General features: G+C 60.2%; 2 protein-coding genes and 1 long non-coding RNA gene across 5 annotated transcripts; all 3 read left to right on the forward strand.

Moving 5' to 3' along the window:
* The first annotated feature begins 918 nt into the window (after positions 1–918).
* HEXIM1 (HEXIM P-TEFb complex subunit 1) lies at positions 919–2,281 on the forward strand. The gene has a single exon (XM_037411358.1). The coding sequence runs from the start codon at positions 1,120–1,122 to the stop codon at positions 2,011–2,013; it is 894 nt and encodes a 297-aa protein (XP_037267255.1). The 5' UTR covers positions 919–1,119; the 3' UTR covers positions 2,014–2,281.
* Positions 2,282–7,512: 5,231 nt separating this feature from the next.
* On the forward strand, positions 7,513–8,481 carry LOC119158821. The gene is made up of 2 exons (XR_005107984.1): positions 7,513–7,665; positions 8,024–8,481. It is a non-coding gene; the product is annotated as an uncharacterized LOC119158821 (long non-coding RNA).
* A 5,080-nt stretch (positions 8,482–13,561) lies between these two features.
* Positions 13,562–18,848, forward strand: LOC119158966 (myosin light chain kinase, smooth muscle-like). Of its 3 annotated transcripts, XM_037411461.1 has the most exons (11): positions 13,612–14,008; positions 14,889–14,964; positions 15,326–15,500; positions 15,912–16,002; positions 16,125–16,328; positions 16,587–16,804; positions 17,214–17,337; positions 17,416–17,568; positions 17,745–17,865; positions 17,944–18,034; positions 18,427–18,848. In XM_037411461.1, exons 3-11 carry the CDS (start codon positions 15,485–15,487, stop codon positions 18,603–18,605), a joined length of 1,197 nt encoding a protein of 398 aa, XP_037267358.1. In that variant the 5' UTR covers positions 13,612–14,008; positions 14,889–14,964; positions 15,326–15,484; the 3' UTR covers positions 18,606–18,848. The 3 variants fall into 3 exon arrangements, with proteins under 3 accessions (XP_037267356.1, XP_037267358.1, XP_037267357.1); XM_037411459.1 differs by having other exon boundaries at positions 13,562–14,008; positions 14,889–15,500; positions 16,125–16,236; XM_037411460.1 differs by lacking the exon at positions 13,612–14,008 and having other exon boundaries at positions 14,790–14,964.
* Positions 18,849–19,468: the final 620 nt, after the last annotated feature.

Below are 19,468 nucleotides of genomic sequence, written 5' to 3' on the forward strand. Positions count from 1 at the left end.
GCCACCCCACATGGGCCCCCACCGTGGGTCCTCCCCTACAGCCCCGCCACGAGGCCGTGGCCCCCACGGCTGGCCGTCCCTTCCCCCCCCCCCCCGCCAGGCGCGGAGTGGGTAGGCCCCGGACCAGGCCCTGGGCCACCCTACCGCCGCCCCTGGATAAAAGGGACGCAGCGCCTTTAAGGAGGGTCTTCTTTCCGTTCAGGTTTGTTTACATCTCCCTCCGCGCGGCTGCAGAGGACGCCGCACCAGCGCAGCCCCGGGATTCCTCCGCCATCCCCCTCGCCCGCCAGCCTCGTCGCCCCCCCGGGGCCGCCCCCCCTCCTGGTCCTTTGCAGCCCTCGCGGCCGGGGACGACATTGCGGGCACGGGGGGCTGCAGCATACGCAGCACGGCCCCGTAGCCCGTAGGCCCCTCCGCGGCGCGGGGACTCTTTTCGGGTCGCCCCACGGGCTGGCCGCGGGGGGGGGGGCGGGGGCGCTGCCCTCGGCGCAGCCCTGAAGGTCGCGGGGCGCGCGCGGCCCCGCGCATGGGAGCGCCCCTCCACGCATGGTACGGCCCGTCCCCGCCCCCGTCCCCCTCGGATTGGCGGCGCCTCGCTCGAGTGACGTCCGATCTGGCCAGTCGCGACCCGCCTCCTGCAGCGGCAAGGCGGCGGGTCCAGGGACGGTCCCGCCTCCCGAGCCCTCCGATTGGTCGCGGGGCGGCCCCTCCCGCGCTCGGAGAGCCGTTGCGGCGGCGGCGGGGGCGGGATGCTGCGGGGCCCGGCGTGCGGCGGGGCGGGGCGGGCAGCGCGCGTGCGCGGGGCGGGGCTGGACGCGCGCCGGTACATAAGGCGGGGGCGCGGGCGGGGAGCGGCAGTCGGGAGGCGGCGGCGGCAGCGGCGGGTGGGAGCGCGGGGTGGGGCGTGGCGGGGGGGGGGGGGAGGCAGCGGCGGCGGCGCGTGCCATGCGCGCGGGGGGGCGGGCCCGGCGGCGTTAACCCCTCAGCGGCCGGCTGCGGTAAGCGCCGGGGGCTTCGGCCCCGCGTCATGGCCCGGGCGGCCTGAGGAGGAGCGGTGGGAGGGGCGGCCCCATGCGCTGAGGGTAGCGCCTGTGCCCCGAGGGAGCGGAGCCCAGCGCCATGGCCGACGCGGCGCCCGCTGAGCCAGAACCGGAGCAGGAGCCCCAGTGCGAACCAGAGCCCCGCGGCGACCCCCCGCCGGAGCCCAAGCGCGGCGACGCGGCCGACGGCGAGACCGGGCGGCTGCCACCCCCCGGGGCGGAGGAGGCGGCGGCGGCGGGCGGCGCCGAGGGGCGGCCGGTGGCGGGCGGAGCGGCGCGTCCCGGCCTGGGCCCGCGGTTCCGGTCGTCGGTGGGTCGCACCGAGGAGTGGCCGGTGAAGAAGAAGCACCGCCGGCGGCCATCGAAGAAGAAGCGGCGCTGGAAGCCCTACTCGAAGCTGAGCTGGGAGGAGAAGCAGCAGTTCGACGAGCGGCAGAGCCTCCGCGCTTCCCGGCTGCGCGCCGAGATGTTCGCCAAGGGGCAGCCGGTGGCCCCCTACAACACCACGCAGTTCCTGATGGAGGACCACGACCAGGAGGAGCCCGACCTGAAGACGGGGCTCTACCCGCGTCGGGCGGCCGCAAAGTCGGACGACACGAGCGAGGAGGATTTCCTGGAGGAGGCGGCGGAGGAGGACGGGGGCAGCGACGGGATGGGGGGGGACGGCAGCGAGTTTCTGCAGCGGGACTTCTCGGAGACGTACGAGCGGTACCATGTGGAGAGCCTGCAGAACATGAGCAAACAGGAGCTGGTGAAGGAGTACCTGGAGCTGGAGAAATGCCTCTCCCGCATGGAAGAGGAGAACAACCGGCTGAGGATGGAGAGCAAAAAACACGGGGGGGAAGCAGCGGAGATGGCCCGGGTGCGGCAGCTGGAGCTGGAGGTGGACAGGTTGCGAGCCGAGAACCTGCAGCTGTTGAAGGAGAAGGACCTGCCCGGGCAGGAGAAAGGCCCCTGCCAGCTGGGGGAGTGACACTGGGGCGGGGGGGCACGGGGGGGCTTTTTACAGTGGTGGGGTGTAACATTCTATACATCTGTACAGAGACGCCGCGGACCCTTTTTAACGGGAATAAAGCGCAGCTGGGGAGCGGGGCTGGGCGCTGCCGGGGCCTCCCCCCCTTTTTTAGGTGGCTGTGATGGGGCAAGGGGGGGTTTGATGTATTGGTGATACTTGGTTTATTTTTTTTTTTTTGTCTTAAAAAAAAAAAAAATCCCCAGGAAAGCTGTAAATTGGCCAAAACTGACTATAAAAAAAATTACAGAGGTCTAATAAATTTAATTACTTGTAACTGTAATGGTTTTAGTGTGATTTCTAGAAAATATTCAGAATGGCATTCCAGCAGGGAATACATTTTGAATTATTTTCATGATGTTTTAACTGGTCTGTGCTGTTGTTACATTTCAGCTAGCTGTAATTCCCCTGCTTAACCATTTTTGTTACTCTTTCTCTCCCCCCCCCCCCTTCCCCCCTCCTTTGAGTCTAATCCTGCTCAATGAGCTGAAATAGTTAAAAATTACCTGGAGGAGGGTAACAGCTCTCAATATGTTGTGTGGAATAGACACTGCTTATACCTCGCTAATGTATTAGTAAGCTCAAGTGTAGCTGTTTGCCCAGAGGCTGCTGGAACTTCACTTGTTTCCTCCCAGGTGAGTAGGAACCCAGGTCAGTTAACTGAGATCTGGGCAAAAACTGCCTAAAAACATACTTTGAGGGGAAAACCTTTAAAAGTTTTGGAGCAGCTCAGGGAAAAGTTTTGGTAGTCGGCGCTTGGTGTCTGAAATGGCTGACTAGGAGTGATCGGTGGAAGGCAAACGTGATGGCTCAACCTTTTGCTTCCCCGCTGCCGTACCTGAGAGGGGAAGGGAGAAAGAAGCAGAAGCTCCTGGCAGCTCTGTGGTCTAGTAAGGTTTTTTTTTTGTGGGGGGCGGGAAACAGGTAAATTAAAGGGCAAATTAATGGAGCGGTCCAAGCCTGCTCTGGTTTGTGGTATCATCGAAGGCCACCGGGCTCAAGATTGAGAGCGTACATTAAGGAGTGGAACCTGGAGAGCAGAGGGCAGCTCCCCCCAGGCTACAGCAGGGGAAAACCAGCCAGTTATTTAAAAAATAATTAAATAAATAAACTGGGGGGGGGGGGGCAGTTGTAGGGGAGGAGGAGACGAAGGTGTTCCCCAGCGCTGCTGTGCTGTGCTCGCAGGCAGCACAGGTGGGTCTGGCTGTGGTTGGGGGGATTCAAGTGGCCGCAGCCAAGGGGCTCGGCTTCAAGGCTTGTGCCGGGTTAACGTGAGCCTGGCACAACCCCGTGAGCTGCTCCGGGGCACTGGCTGGCATCAGTGGGGAGGAAAAAAGGAAACTACTGGAGGGCTACTTGCGCAAGAGCCCGGTAGCCACCCGCACTCCCTTCCCCTCTGCCATGACATCATCCGGCAGAGCCCGCGCCCGGTGCGGCTGCGGAGGGAGGCAGCGCCGCGCCGCCCCGAGCCACACCGGCGGCAAGGCTCGGTGAGAGGCAACGAGCTCAGGATCTCACTGCCTGGGAAGAGTGGCTCCCAAGCCCGAGTCCTCCTCGCTCATCCCAGGCGGATCTTTCCAGCGATTTGTTTCCCCCCCCCAAGCGACTCCCTAGAGACAGCTGTGCTGCCGTGACCTGCGTTCTCTTCTGGGGCACGACAGCCACAGGCGCGCAGCCGATGGCACCGACTCCGGCAGCGGGTGCTGCACTTCATGACTATCATGACATGTAGTTCTTAGCACCTGGTTAATGTGAAAAACTTAACGCAAATAAGTATTATTAGTCAAATGTGGCACGATGGCCGTTACCCAGTTTAGCGCAACCACAGGGTTTGCCCTCCCAACTACTTACCCCAAATTTGTCATGTTCAACTCCCAGGAATAAATCTTTTGAGTTACCTCAACAAATGCTTTAACAAATAGAAAAGCAAAACAAACCCTAAAAGCACTGTAACGATCAACTCTTCCACCTGTTCTTGACTCCGCCAACTTTTCCTACTTTATTCCGTGCTCTGTTTTAATGAAAATGAGGCTTCATACGAACCAGGTTACCCCTGATCCTGCTTCAGGTGTTTCAGAACGGCATGTCTCCTCGCAAGGCCTCATTCCAGCTCCCGCGTCCAAACCTCCTGGCAGACACCGGCTGACAGCATTCGTGGACCTTTGAAACTTCCAAGTGGATCAGTAACGGATGGGGAGCTCGTCTGTGCTTCGCCTGCCCTGCCGAGGGGAGAGCTTGCCCTCCTGAGCCTTCCCGTGAGCGCTGGAGCTGGACTTGGAGCCGGTCTGGAGGAGATGAGCTCACTGCAGCTCAGCTGTTCAAGAGGAACAAATAAAAATCTTGGAGCTCACCGGAGATAAATGCGCACTTTATCACAGCACTGGCTGTGATGTGGTATCAAAGGGCTGCAATTAGTCCCTCCTGACAAGAAGGCAGCGCGCCGTCTTAACTAGTTGAGGGCAATACCTCCCTGGAGGGCAAGACAGCCGTGCCTGCCAAACCTTTGAAGCACATCCTTTCTCTCGTTGCCACCACTTTGGTCTTTCTCAGGTTATTTGAGCCAACTGGCCTTTATTCTGGCTCCTCTGGCAAGCCCAGGAACGCCGCTGGCATGGCAGCACCCCTCCGATCTCCCCGAACGGGCTGTGCCTTGGCACGGAGCCCGTGGTGGCAGGACTCTGCCTGTTGGAGCTCGACGGCTTGCTGTCGCTCCGCCGGCTGCGGCAGGAGGACACCACCACCGCCAGCTTTGTGGCAACTGGCCTCGGAAACGTGAGGCATCGAGATCCCCTTGGTTAAAGGGCTTTCACAGTTCCTCCCGCTTGCTGGGGAAAGGCCCATTTTTGTCCCGGGGAGAGGCAGAAATTACTGCACTAATGCAAAAGAAAAGGGGACTAAAACATCCCACCTGCAGTTACAGCCATTCTTCTTCAAGGCAGAGGCCAAGCACGGTTCCCTGAAAACACTGCTTGCTGCAAAAAAAATAAAAAAAAGAGGAAGTAGTCCATCTTAACAGCTCCTTAATGCTGCACCCTTGGTGTGAAGTGAAACCTGAATCCTGCCCCTCGACGCTGCCGGCTGAAGGGAGCTCTGAAGGGCGCGCGCAGCCTGCCATCCTTTCCTCACCAGCTGGAGAGGTTTCAGAGCGGGCTGCCAGTACCCACCAGCACAGCAGTTCGGCCCTGAAGTCCATTCCACCCGGCCTGTTGGCATTCCAGGCTTTATACAGCAGGGACGTGGTGCTGACAAGAATGCTGTTGTCCCGCCTGCGAGTTAACTTGCGCTAACTGCATTTCATTTTGTTACCTTTACGTTCTGAGGATATACTTACACAGCTGTTCACCATATCCTGGCCTGCAAGATAAGTGGCATTTTGTTAAAAAAGGAGGAGGATCTGTGGCACAGTAAGCCCTGCACACGGAAGAGGTTTTATAGCACTTGCTGCTGAGGCCGTTGCTGAAAAGCTGGCAGGTTTTGGTTCATCTGCAACATACCAAACCCTGGCTGTTAGGGTCAGGCCTTTCACGTTCGCTCCTTTCCTGCTCCCACCCTACAAAAAAACCCCTCCAACAACCCCAGTAGGTGCAAGGCATGCAGCCTGAACTAAGCGTAACCCCAATTAGTTTGGCAAAACCAACTTGAAATTACATCTTCAGCTGTCATGCACATTTGAGAGACGCATAACAATAAACCACCCAGCTTTGGAAATGCAGCAGTTCAGAAAACGATGAAGCTTTGGAGTTCAGAACCTAATAAAGCAACATGGGGGTCAAAAATGGTCAGCAGCGTCATAACAACAAAGCACCTTCTTCAAAAAAAGAACACCAAGTGCACAGATGTAAAGTAATATGTTTTTTTAACTGGAAGAGTGCACATTTGACAGCATAATCTGCACTTACATCAGAAGCTTCAAAAATCTCACTGTTTTACATCTAAACCAAGTCACATTAATACCAGGGGATGAGCTGGCATTATCTGCCTTTCACAGAGGGAAGAAAATGTGGCAGAGTCACTTGCTTAAAGAAACCCAGCCTGCAACACAACCAGGAACTCAACCCAGACTCACCGGCTGCGCCAAACCTCACCACTCATCTGGGAACCGAGCGCAGAGGCTGCTGTCAGCTCCAAAACTCCCCAGCGCCAAGTACTTAACAATAATAAAAATAAAAGCGTGCTTTTTTTAAAAAAAAAAAACACCAAACCAAACCAGGCCTTTTTTGACTTTGCACAGGAAAAAAACCCAAAACACCCAAACCCAGTTATTTCCACAGCCCTCATTGCCACCAGCCAGAGGAGCGGCATTTATAACTCAAAGACAAGGTTCACTCCAGTTTATTATCAGCTTGAAAAGTTACCCCCTCGGCCCCAGCAACACGCAAACGCTTTTGTTTTTAAGTCTCTCCAAGCACCACAGTGGTATTTGCTGCCTCGGTTAGACAGCAGCAGGCAAGGGGAGGCCATATTAACTGCGATCCACTGGATCTGGCCGGGGAGAACCCCCTCCAGGAATCTAGCTGTGGTTTGGCTTAAATGTGTGAAACAAAGGATTAAATTTGAGGGATTGTTTTTTTTCCCCGTCACAGTGTATTAAAAGAGTATTACGCGATGGCACGGCAGACAAGCAGCTTTCAGCCCTCCAGTAAACATGTTTGACCCTAACTCGAATTTCACTTTCAATATAAAACTACGCGGTTCTTCCCCACTTTGCTCCTAACGGGGGTCAATCAGAGACCCGCCGCACAGGGAGCTTGGGTTGCGGCTGCCAAGCAATATCCAAATATGCTTTAACGCGGGTTTTGGTAAAAATTAAAAATACGCCCCCAGCCCAGCATCACAGGTGAGTGGAGCCACGACGTGCACCCCGCGGAGGCCGAGGCGGGCGGGCCGAGCCTCCCCCCCGCCGCACCACGCACTCGGACCGCGGGAGGAGCCGCGGCAGCCCCGGGCGAGGCCCCGGCGCCGGTCCGAGCCTCTGCCGGCTCCGGACGAGGCGCTGCGGGTAGGGGATGCCCCCCCCGTCCCCCCGTCCCCCCGAGCCCCGTCGGAGGAGCAGCCGGGCGGGCGCGGCGCCGCCCCCCACCTCAGGGCCGGCAGGGAGCCCCGCGCTCGGCTCCCGGGGAAAGGGAGGCCCGGCCGGGCCGGACCGCCCCGCGCTCCCGGCTCGGCGCCGCGGAAAGTCCCCCCGCCGCTGTCCGGTCGCTTCCCAGCCGCGCCGCGCACCCCCGCCTCCGCGGCAGGCAGCGAGGCCCGAAGCCGGCCTCCACACACACAAAATGGCGGCCAGAGAGCCCCCACCGCCCGCTCGGCCGCCATAGCCGGCGCCTCAGCCCTGCCGCTCCTCCACCAATCAGATGCCGCCCTGCCTCTGCTTGACGGCTTGGCGAAGCCAATAGCAACGAGAGTCGTAGAGGAAGAGGAGGGACGCGCTCCTGCCGCGGGGTCTCATGGGAGATGTAGTCTAGTGCGGCGGCGGGGCGGGGCGGACGAGGCCGCCGCGGACTCGCTGTCCCTTGATGCGCAGCGCCCCGGCAGCGCCTCATCCGGGGCCGCCCTGGGGCCGGGCCCGGGGGCCGAGGGGCACCCGGTCGGTACTGATCCCCCCCGCCGGCTCGGGTCGGTGTTGAGCCCCCCGCCGGCCCTGACGTCTTGGCGTGCCGCAGGGACCGGGCGCTGCGGGTCCTCGCCGGGCTCCCCGAGCCCCTCGGCGGGGGGCAGCGCCTCGGTTGGGCGGTCAGGGCCCGTCGGCCTCCGGGCCGGGCCGGAGATGCTGAAATGCGGCCCTAGGCGCTGCGCGACCCGGCGGGGGCTCTGGGGACCGAGGCCTCGCCCAGGCGGGCGGGGGGCGGCGGCTGCGGGAAGATGCCCGGCTCGCCGCGGGGGACCCGGGCTCCGAGGGAGGGTGCCCGACTCTAGGCCCGGCCTGCTTCAGCCGGCTGGCGCTTAACCCTTTGGTGCCTCTCTCCTGCCCCAGGGCCGTTCCGCGATGGCAGTGAGCAGACGGCGCTCCCCGTGAGGAACGTGGCCCCTCCAGCCGCACGGCGAGAGCGCGGCGCTCTCGGGAAGTGGCTCTTCTCACCCCGAATTGCCTCTCCCCTGATCCAGCTCTGCCACCTCCTCCCAGGGTGAGCCCAGGCTCCATCTTGGATCTGAAGGAGAAGAGCGACCCAAAGAGCACAGTCGATGAGCTTTTACAAATGGCTCACTCGAGTTTTTTCTAAAGCCTCCATTCTTGCCTCTGGCACGTGTAACGCTCCTCGCAGGCGGCCTCGATGGCGGAGCTGTGAGCGCTGCGGATGGGGTTTTCAGTCTGCAAGTATGTAAGGGAATAATGTGTATTTGGGGGATCAGTATGCGTAAAAGGCAAAAGTAAGCAATAAATTTTGCATAAAGGTAAAAAAATAATAAAAAAGGACTCTCCATATGAAGCCAGGCGCCTTGGACTTTCCTCTCTTGGAGGAAAGTGTGGGGCAGGCAGGGCCCAGGCCGTGTCCTGGTGTGATTTTGGGAAGAACGATGCAGGGAATCAGTCTGTGCAGCCACTCAAAGCGTTTTGAATCAGGTTCTTCTGTTACAAAAAGACAAAAGAGGTTTTTTTTCTGGGCTGGTAAACCCCAAAATGACATACTCACCCCGCCATATCTATGATTTTATTGAGAATGGGGGCTAATTGTGCTGGGGTTTCTGGCTGGGGGGTTGGTGTTGGAAATGGCCTGGATGTTCCTGAATGGGAAGGGGGATGGGGCGGTGTAAAATGGGCCAAATCTTGGGATTTGGGTGGGGAGGAAGAAGACTGTCCTCTCCCTCTGACTGTCACAGTGTGACCCTGCTGTAGACCCGGGGGGGGGGGTGGGGCGGGGGCAGTGGAGGACAGAGACCCAGAGGGCTGTGAAGGAGCTGGTGACTTTGGTGACACGTCCTGGGGAGGGAGCTCTGTGGCATCACCCCTGGCATGGGACCAGGTGCCCCCAGCCCCTTGGGGATCCCTCCTGTCCCCGACAGGCACGGTGCCAGCGAGGCAGTGTCAGGCTGTGCTGGAGGTGCAGGCAAGGCTGTCAGCCAGCAAGAGGCCTGGGCGTGCTTAGGTCTGCAGTGGTGGCAGTGGCAAGGGCTGACACGGTGCCAGGGAGTAGGCGGGGCCCTGGCACACCTCCTTGCCTCCTCTGGAGGGTTTTGTCCCTGTCCCTTCCCTGTCTGGGAGATGTTGGGATCTCCATGGGGCAGAGCCATGCTCCCTGGGATGCTCCTCAGACAGTCATTGCTTCTTACACCCCCTTGGCACACTCTGAGCTCACAGTGAGAGGCTGAATGCACTCTTCGTGCCAGCCCATGCCTACAAGCTGGAGGACCACCCTTCTTGTTTTTTTTTCTGTCAGGAGTGAAGTTTCAGTAGCTATAACACCAGCAACTCAAGGACACAACAGTCCCCAACTAGTGCCAATGGCGTTTGTCTCCCTGCATGTCCCATTTCCCGGGTTTTCGTGCCTTTGGAGGGTCAGAGCCCAACAACAGCCCCCTCGCTCACAGTTGTCCATGCCATGGACCCCCCCTGCCTGCTCCTGCTGTTGCCCAAAGCAGCATGCAAGGCGGGGACAGGGACACCAAGGGGTTTGCAGGAACAGGGGAACAGCCTGGCGTGTTGATAACCCACACCTCCTGCAGAGTTGAACTTATCTTTCAGCCTGTAGCCATCTTGGCACAGCTGAGCCACACATGCATGTGTGCTGAGTCAGCCAGCGCTCGGCTCCAGCCCCTTGGTCACTCTGTACACTGTGTATCTAATGGCAGGAGTGATGGCAAAGCTCTCTGAGGTCACCATGTGTGATCATTTTTTGGCCCGTAGGGTTGCTGTAGGGATCTGGAGGCAATCCTGCTCCCCAGGCTGCTCCATGAAAACACCGTCAGTCCCATCCCTGAGCTGCATCACTTTCCCTGGACTGGAGGAACAGGTTCAAGGTCCCAGCGGTGCTGGGGCTCAAAGGCTGCGCAGAGGAACTGGAGAATCTAGCAGCCAACCCCACACAGGGACAGGCTGATCCCCAAGCAGCTGGTGCTGGAGGTTTTTTGTGGTTTATAGCTCTGGGTTGATTTTTTTCCCCATGTATTTGGGTCGTTTCCAGCGATGTTTTAGCCTCCTCACCCCAGTGTGTCCGGCTGAGCATGACCAGCCAGGTCTGGGGGCAGCCATCACCCTGTCTGCCACCCATGGGTCCTCCCGCTTTTCGTGGCACCCAAAAGCCTGGGTGTCGTGATCCTTTCCGCACCTCTCAGGAATATTTTGGGGGCACTGGGTGTTGTTTCTATAACCCTGATCTTGCAGAACCGGCCTCCTGCAGGGTGGCAGACCCAGCTGGGTTTGCCCCCCGCCTCTGGGCAGGCTTTGCAGGGAAAGAAATGCTGTGGGGCTGGATTTAAACCGGTGACATGGCAATATGTCTCCTTCCAGAGCAATTTTGGGTCTGACTTGCAGTCAGAGCGGGATTTATCATGGGATGGTGCTGCCTCGGATGAAGCAGGGTGGCTGCTAGGCTGGATGGGGCAGGGAGCTGCTTGTTGGGACCAGCCTGAGCTTGAGCAAAGCCTTTAGTGGCTGGGGTGGAGCGAAGGGAGCCTAGTCCTGGTGACTCAGCTGTGCCCAGCCGCCAGTCCAGCGCCAGCCACCCCCAGTGAGCCCCTCCTGGCACTGGCACAGGTGAACGGAGCTGTGGGCAAGTGCTGCAGCTGGGGAGCCGGTGGCATGGCCAGGATGCGCTGTGACCACACTGCCTGCCCTGCCTCCACGCTGCTGTCGGGAGCCCTGGGCTGCCCTCGTGTCCCCCAGCACTGTCCCCAGGGCACCCAAAAGCCCAGCCTGGAACCCTGCTGTCACCTTGTGCGCTTTGCTTTGCTCTGTTTCTCTCTTCAGGCTGAAGCTGATGTGAAACCTCCCTCGGCATCGGCACGGGGTTCCTGTCTGCTTCCACCCAGTGCCCAGCACCTGCCGCCCACCACTCAGCACCCACCACTCACCATCCCAGCTCCCAGCGTCCAGCTCTCCAGCTCCCCAGCACATGGCTCCCAGCATCCCAGCACTCCCAGCACCCATCTCCCCAGCTGCCAGTGCTCCCAGCACCCAGCAATCCCAGCACCCATCTCCCAGCATTCCAGCAATCCTAGCATCCTGCTCCCAGCATCCCAGTGCTCCCAGCACCCATCTCCCAGCATCCCAGTGCTCCCAGCACCCATCTCCCAGCATTCCAGCACCCCAGCATCCCAACACTCCCAGCACCCATCGCCAGTGCTCCCAGCGCTCTTAGCACGCCCAGCACCCATCTCCCAGCATCCCAGCGCTCCCTGCACTCCCAATACCCATCTCCCAGCATCCCAGCGCTCCCAGTACAAACCTGCTCCCCCCCCCGGCCCGAGCGCCGCGGGGCCCCAGAGCCGGCCCTGCGCGCCCCTGCCTGGCCCCGCCCCCAGCGCGTGCGCAGCCGGCCCCGCCCACAAGCTGCACACCCCCTGCCCGTGTCCCCCAATGTCCCCAAGTCCCTCGGTGTCCCCGTGTACCCTGAGTTCTACCCACGTCCCCTGTGTGCCCTCCCCGGCCCTCTGTCCCCCCGGTGTCCCCGGACCCTCCCACGTCCCCGTGGCTTCCACGTGCCCCTGTCCCTGGTGTCCCACATGTTCCTCCCGTCTCCTGTGTCCCCTGTGTCTTCTGCATCCCCCCCAACTGCCCTCCATGACCCCTGTGGTTCCCATGTCCTCCCCCCATCCCTGATGTCCCCTGCCTCTCCTGTGTCGCCTCCATGTTCTCCTCACATCCTCTGAGTGCCCCCCTGCGTCCCCAGGTCCCCTGTGTCCCTCATGCCCTCCATGTCCCCCCAGGTCCCCCGTGCACTCCATGTCCTCCATGTGCCCCCAGCTCCCCTGTGCCCCTCCTCTGCCCTTCTGCCGTGTCCCCATGCCCTACATACACCCATGTCCCCCATGTCCTCTGTATCACCACGTCACCCATGTCCCCACACGCCTGGTCCTGCTGCACACGCCAAGTGTTGCATCCCCAGATGACGGGGAGCAGGGACGGTGTCCCCCTGGGGTCATCAAGCCCATTCCTCAGGCACAATGGGATCATGGATGGACAGACGCCCAGATCCAGGACCCCACAGGGTGACTGCCACCCCCACCAAGCCATGCTGTCACCCAGTGCCAAGGACCACTGGCTGAGCCCCGCAGTGACGCTGTTTATTGTAGGGGCTACAAAACAGCAGAGGCAGCTACATCTGCCCAGGGCCCTGCACAGAGGGGGCCTGACAGCCCAGAGGCTGAGGGGCTGCACTAGGGGGGTGGGGTGAGGCAGGGGGGTCCATGAGGCACCCCATGGAGAGGGTTTGGGTTGGGGGATGTCACCTGGAAATCCCATCTCAGCTTTGCTGGAGACTCCTCCGGGCAGATGGGGACAACTTGATCACCCAAGTGGGAACCTAGGGGTGCCTGGGTGCGAGTGCTAAAGATTATTTAATTAATTAATACAATTAATAATTATAAGGCACAAGAAGATGATGTCCATGGTGCGTCATGTGCTGCTGGACATTTTGACAGGCCACCTTCCCACACCCGAAAGCAAAGGTGCCAGCAAGAGCCAGGGGTCAGCTGCGTTAGATGAAGCGTTGTCAGTAACGAGTTCACTTTGAAGGCTTGAAAATACTGAAGGATGGATGGATGGATGGATCCACTCATCTGTCCCAGACTGGCTCATTTACCTTGCTCCTTAAAATCCTGCCAGCTGTTGATCTTAAACTCCTGGGGATGCTCCAGTAGATGAGATTGAGGGGAATTTTGATTTAGAGTTTGAAAATTAAACGCTGTCCTTACCCGGGCTCAGAGGAGGCTGAGCCAGGCTCTGCTCCCATGGGAATTCAAGGCTGGGAGTAGGATTAATACTGGTGCTGTGTGACGGAGGGGCAGAGCTGGGAACAGTTGTGCTGTCCCAGACCTGTGCTTTGCTCTGAGCTGTTCGTTATCCTCATCGAATGCTGGGAAAAAAATACATCTATGCCTGTTGGTGGCAAGAAATCAAGTCTGGATGGTGCCCAGCATGGTGGCCCACCAGTGTGGCATCCCTGGTGACTCTGGGCTGGTATCATGGGGTTGTCCCATGGATGCAACTCTGCATCCAGACGGGTGGGATGGGAAGCAGCTCCCAAGGGACTCACACTCCAGCCAAGTGCTGAATCTCAGTGCATCCTCGCAGGGATGGCAGGTGTTGCCACCCCTCCATGGATCCCTCAGACCCCAAATCTTTTTTTCCCCCTCTTGGCCTTTTTCTGCTCATTTTTGTCAGGCCAACACTGACATCAAGTGGCTGCTGGGATCCCTTGCACGCCTGGGCCGTATCCTGCCTCTGCCTGTGCTGGGAGCAGCCCAGCGTCACCCACACAGCCTCATCCTGCCTAGATAGTGGCCCGGAGCTGAGCGGGGTCAGGAGCCGTGGCCAGTGGTGCCAGACATCAGCCCGACTGGATCTCCATCACCCTTCGCCAGGCAGGTAGGATGTGGCCAGCTGTGCTCCCTCATCCCCCCGCCGCCTGTCCCCAGCCAGGCCATTGCCTGTGTCCTACTCCTGTCCCCAGCATGCCCAGCCACGGCAGTCGATATCCCAGCAGGGTCGAGCCGAGTGCGCTGACGGCATTGCTGAGCAGGGAGCATCGGCAGCATCCCTCACCCACGGGGTGCTAGTGGGGACCCCCCTGGCCACAGCATCCCCATCGTGCAGCTCTGACCTGCCGGTGGCAAAGTCACGGTGACAAGTGAGCAGCAAGATTGCGGTGGCTCTGCCACTGCCCTGGCCCTGGGGACACTGGTCCCTGACACCCTGCCGACAGCGTGGACTTTGTGCTGAGTGTGGGAGTGGTGGTGGTGACGCATCTGTCAGTGCTGGCGGGGCCCCAGATCGCCTGCCAGACCTGGCCTCGGACAGCAGGTAACAGCGGGGTGACACCCCCTCCATGGGGGGATGCTGTGACATGGGGGTCCCCAGGGAGGATGGGTCCCCCAGCAGCGCCACAGATTCCCAGGTCTGCACTCAGCTCTGGGAGGAGATCGCGGTGTTATTCCTGTTTTAAAGCAGGGAAAACTGCTGCATGGCAGTGTGTGGGTGCCAGAGCAGCTGCACAGTCCCACTTTTGGGGATAAAAGCTGGAAAACCCCATATTCCCTCTGAACTGCCAGGCTCAGGGCCCCAGTGGAGTTTTGCAACACTCTGGCTTCCCTGAACATGGAGCTGAGCCCACCTGGGGAAGCCCAAAGCCCAGGGTGGGTTTCGGGGACGGTGATAGCTCCTGTGGGATATTGGCTGCAGGTGGAGCTGGGATTAGGGGAGCAGGTGTGGGTGCTCAGCCCCCCTCTGGGAACCCACCCACTCGGTGGGGAAGGAGGTGGAGGTGTGTTGGGGCTGGGCTGCCGGTGGATTTATCTCCCCAGAGGCTTGGAGGGCTGGATGTGTGTGGGGGCATGATGTGATGCGTGAGGCTGAGCTCTCTGCAGTGTGATGAGGTGCATCAGATCTCCGCAGCTATCCCCCTGGGGATTTCTCTGGCTGAGACCCCTGTGTTACTGACCCATGACTCTGTGTGGTCCCAAACAGAGGGGTTTGGGGAAGGCCTTGGTGATGATGTTGTTGTTTATCTCCCGAAGTCCGGAAACACTCTGCTGGGAAGGAAAGGGAGGGGAGAGCCACGGCTCTTCCTGGCACTGGAGCGGGAGGGATGCCCCTCTGTGCCCAGAGTCAGACCTGACATGCCCCGCACGTGTGGTCTCAGCAGTCCTTGACCCCCAGCATTGCCTCTTCCTTCCCCCTCCAGCTCCATTGTGGCTCCATAGTGACCAGAAAGGATCAGGGACCGCCTGGTGGCCTGGGACAGGACCAGATGGTGACAGGTCAGTGCTGTGGCTCTTGGGTTGGGGTTTGGGCGCTGCTGCCTGGCACCCTTGGGTGTCATTGCCCTGTCCTCCCAACATTCACGTGGATGGAGCGGGGAGGGTGTGTGCATAAGGAAGCAGGTCCTTTGACCTAGAAATCTGGCTTTTCCTGGGGATTTCCTGGTAGGGCTTGAGGAAAAAAGCATTGGATTTGAGTCCAGGGCACTACTGGAAGGAGGTTGTCCCCCTCTGAGAAGGGGCCTCCCTTTAAAACTGGGTTTGGCCCCTTGCTGGGTCTGTCTGAGTCCGCCTCGATGGACTTGGGCAGGGTGGGGAGTGCAGGGGGAGGTGGAGAGATGCTGGCAGTCTCGCATGGCAGGGAGAAGGTGCGGGGCTCTGGGGATCAGCTGGAGCAGACACTGGGACATCGCCCGTCTCAGCACCCCTGCCTGAGCACAGAGCTGCCAGGAGCTTCAGGGCCACATCCAGCACCTGTCCTGACTGTGCCAGTGCCCAGTGAGGAGCTGGTGGCACCACCATGTCCCAGGCAGAAGGTATGGCTGAGCCCTTGGTCTGTCCTGGGGGGGGCACAGGCTTTGCAGGGGGAACCCCAGTGCTGGTGTGACCCCCCCGCCCCCAGGTCAGCACTGATCTCCACCCCATCCTGTTTGATGGCCCCATTTTGCTTGGATTTTTGATCCGAAAAGCACCTTTCCTCCCAAACCTTGATTTGCAGGGTGCTGGGCTGCTCCAGGAGCTTCTGTGGCAGCAGTCCCTGTTGTCCCTGTGTTCCCCCCCCATGTCCCATCTGCACCAGGTGGGGAGGGTGGGTGCACCTGGATGCAGTGTATATGTGGGGGGTGTGGGGAGATGGGCAGAAATAAGCACTGGAGGGGGGGTACAGGCAGCCGGTCCCCGAAGCATGAGGGATCCATGCATGGACCACCCTGCTCCATCCCTCCCAGGAGGTGAGGAGACCTTTGAATGCTGCGATGTGGTCGTCAACAGCCAGGAGAAGGTTTCAGACATGTACATGCAGCTGGAGAAGCTGGGGGAGTAAGTGGGGGCCCCGCATCCGCGCTGCTTGAGGATGCTCTGGGGCTGTCCCTGCACAGCCCTGGGTGGGATGCAGGGTGCTGCTGATGGCTTCTCCACCCTTCATCCTCTCTCTGTCCCAGGGGAAAATTTGGGATGGTGTACCGGCTACAGGAAAAAGCCACTGGCAAAATCCGGGCTGGGAAATATATCCGGACACGGACAGCTAAAGAGAAGCGGGCAGCTTTGGCAGAGGTGGAGCTCATGAACCTGCTGCACCACCCGTGCCTCGTGCAGTGCCTTGCTGCCTTCCAGGGCCCCACCGAGCTGGTGATGGTGATGGAGTAGTGAGTGGGGGGGGGCCAGAGTCAAGTTTGGGGGTGGTGGGGACAGTGCTGGGCTCTGCCAAGGAGAGCACTGAAGGCGGGGAGGGGTCCCTGTGCTGTGGGATGCTGGCACGGGGCATAGGCTGTATAGGGAACCTGCAGACCCTGGAGGTATGGGTGGTGAGATGCTCCCAGATGCTGAGTCTGGGCTCCCTAGTGGGACTTCTCCTGGGTGCTGATGGACCCCAGCAGGGACCCCAGCACCTCGTCCTCCCCCAGCATGGCAGGTGGGGAGCTCTTTGAGCGCATCGTGGATGATGACTTCGAGCACACAGAGCCCAGCAGTGCCCAGTACATGCAGCAGATCCTGGAGGGGCTGCAGTTCATGCATGGCCAGGCTGTTGTCCACCTCGACCTCAAACCGGAGAACATTCTCTGTGTCAGCCCTGGCAGCCACTGGCTCAAGATCATCGACTTTGGCTTGGCACGGAAGCTGGGTGAGCCAGAATGGGGGTGTTGGGGTACCAGGGCAGGGACTGTCACCAGCACAGGGACCTGATCTGGCCAGGCCTATCAGCAAGGAGCTTGGCATCCTCCTGCCTGCATCTCTGGGACAGGCAGCCCTGTGGCACCAGATTGGGGCCCTTCCTGGTGACCATAAGATGCTCTGGGGAAACCTGCGTGTCCCCAGCCCTGCCTTTGAGGTGGAAACCCCCTCCAACACCCCTGTTCCTGTGGGTGCCCAGCTCCCAGAGATGCTCTAGGAGACCACAGACCTGTGATGGGTCCTGGGGGGCGGCAGCTCCACCCGGAAGCAGGGGCTCATCCGCGTGGCACATGCTGGTGTGCCACTGGGGCCCCGGCGAGATCCCAGCCGGACACCTCCCCCATGCATCTTCTCTGCAGCTCCAGACACCCCCGTGAAGGTGTTGCACGGCACCCCTGAGTTCATGGCTCCAGAAGTGGTCACCTTTGAGCCTGTGAGCTTCTCCACAGACATGTGGAGTGTTGGCGTCATCTGCTACATCCTGTGAGTGGCCTTCTGGGAACAGCAGGTCGGGCTGGAGGGGGCTGAGCTGTCACTGATGTCCTTGTGCCACCTCTCCAGGCTGAGTGGGGAGTCCCCCTTCCAGGGGGACAACGACATGGAGACACTGAGCAACGTCACAGCTGCCCAGTGGGACTTTGAGGAGGAGACCTTCTCGGAGATCTCCCAGCAAGCCAAGGACTTCATTAGCCAGCTGCTGCAGAAGGACCCCCGGTAGGACCTAGGGGTAGCTGTGGGGTGCTGAGCTGCCCTGGGTTTTGGGGTGCCAAGGGGATGGGCAGGGGAAAGCACTGAATGCGGCTGGTGGAGGGGATGCTAATGGTGCTATGCCAGCAGCCAAGGGTCTGATGGTGGAGCAGACCCCCCATGACTGCCCTATCTGCTCCCAGCTGCCGCCTCTCCAGCGTGCAGGCTCTGCTGCACCCCTGGCTGCAGCAGCCCCAGCCCAACAGCACGAAGGCATTGTCAAAGGAGAGGATCAAGCAGTTCCTGACGCGTCGAAAGTGGCAGGTACCTGGGGGAATGGTGAGAATGTGGGGATGGGGGGTTGGCTCTGATGGGGCTCAGTGCTCATTCTCTTCTCTCCAGAAAACAGGCAAAGCCCTGCTGGCCCTCAACAGGTTGATGCTGCTGTCCCAGAGCCCGGAGAGGAAAGAGTCTGGGGCTCAGGATGAGGAAGGTGATGGCCCCTGAAGCACCATCCCCAACACACCCCATCAACCCATTCTCTCTGCTTTGCCATCCCCAACTTGTACTCCTGGGCATCTTCCCCCAACCCTTGCTCCAACCTGCCCTGGTGCCACTGAATGCTCAGATATGTCCCCACTCTGGGCCAGCTTCAGTGCCCTGAGGTTCTCAATATCCTCATCCCCAAGGGGTAACCTCTGATGCAGCCTTGGAAGGGCACATCCCGCTCTGCAGGGCTGGGAACTGTGTGTGATCTGGATCTCTGGGATCCAGCGCTGATCCCTTTGGACTCTGGCCCACTGGTGCCAAGTGGGTTCCTCCAGCAGAGGAGGGAGGTTGGACTTGTTCAGTTCCTCACTGCTCTCTCTGTCCATCTGCTCACAGACACAGGCTGCAGCCGAGCAGAGGACCAAGCCTCCGGGTCTCTGCCCCAACAAATTCCCAGCTTCTTGGAACTGCTGACAGACCGAGGGGAGGAGGAGGAAGGTGGGAGTGCTGCAGCCGCAAGGGAGGTGGAGTGTCAGCATGGCTGTGCCAAGCCTGTCCTGGACCACCTAGAATAGGTGGGGAGAGAGGGGCAGGGAGTGATGGGGATGAAGCCGCCTCCAGAAGCTCACATGATGACCTGGCTAGCTCGGGGCAGCCCCAGACCCCAGGGATCCTCTCCAATGGGTGGGCTCTGGGGTCCCACGGTGTCCCCATGCTGGTGTGGGGACAGCCACGCTTGCCTCCAGCAAGGAACCAGTGCTTCTGTCTGCTTGAGCCTGAGCTGGCACCAATAAAGCACCGAGGATCTCTGCACTCCACGTGCTGCTCCTTTTTCCCTCAGAAATTCCTGGGAGGGGTGAGCAAGAGCTGCCCAAGCTGTGTCTGCATTTTGGGGGCTGGCACCAGGTTCTCCACCAACCTGGGCCACCACCCTTGTCTTCTCCAGGGGAGATGCTGGCCCTGGGGCCAGGGACTTGGTGGGAATGGCTCTAGCAGCAGTTCTTGGTGTCCCTGGTTCAGAAGAGCGTTCCCTCGTCATCGCGGGGCGGTGGTGTGATGTCCTGAGCCCACAGGCAGGAGGAGCCCTGGGGACTCTGGTCTCTCCATTTCTGGTCCAGCAGGGCTGGAAGGAGCCCAGAAACTGCTGTTTGACTCCCAACCTACCCCCGAGGAGGGGGGTTGGGCAGAAACCAGTGTTGGGGAGCCCCTCTCCTTCCACAAGAAGTGCACAGCCCTGCCCCTGTGGAAGGGGAAATCCCAGGCACCAATACGTACTGGGGGATGCCCAGCTGGGACGAAGCTTGGCCTGGGGGTCTGGGTGGATGCCAGGTTGACCATGAACCAGGGCCGTGCCCTTGCTGCAAAAGGGTGAGCAGTGTCACAGTGGGCTGCACCAGAGCCCAGGTGTGGGGAGGTGGTCCTTCCCTGTGCTCAGCAG

The sequence above is a fragment of the Falco rusticolus genome, chromosome 18, assembly GCF_015220075.1.
Source record: "Falco rusticolus isolate bFalRus1 chromosome 18, bFalRus1.pri, whole genome shotgun sequence".
Taxonomy (NCBI): domain Eukaryota; kingdom Metazoa; phylum Chordata; class Aves; order Falconiformes; family Falconidae; genus Falco; species Falco rusticolus.

What these genes read in the sequence shown, in the direction of transcription:
- HEXIM1 (XM_037411358.1), top strand. Translation starts at nt 1,120, where the DNA reads ATGGCCGACGCGGCGCCCGCTGAGCCAGAACCGGAGCAGGAGCCCCAG.
- LOC119158966 (XM_037411459.1), top strand. Translation starts at nt 15,261, where the DNA reads ATGGACTTGGGCAGGGTGGGGAGTGCAGGGGGAGGTGGAGAGATGCTG. An exon ending in TGACGCGTCGAAAGTGGCAG is followed by an intron (nt 17,866 to 17,943) that starts GTACCTGGGGGA and finishes TCTTCTCTCCAG; the next exon opens with AAAACAGGCAAAGCCCTGCT. An exon ending in TGGGGCTCAGGATGAGGAAG is followed by an intron (nt 18,035 to 18,426) that starts GTGATGGCCCCT and finishes ATCTGCTCACAG; the next exon opens with ACACAGGCTGCAGCCGAGCA.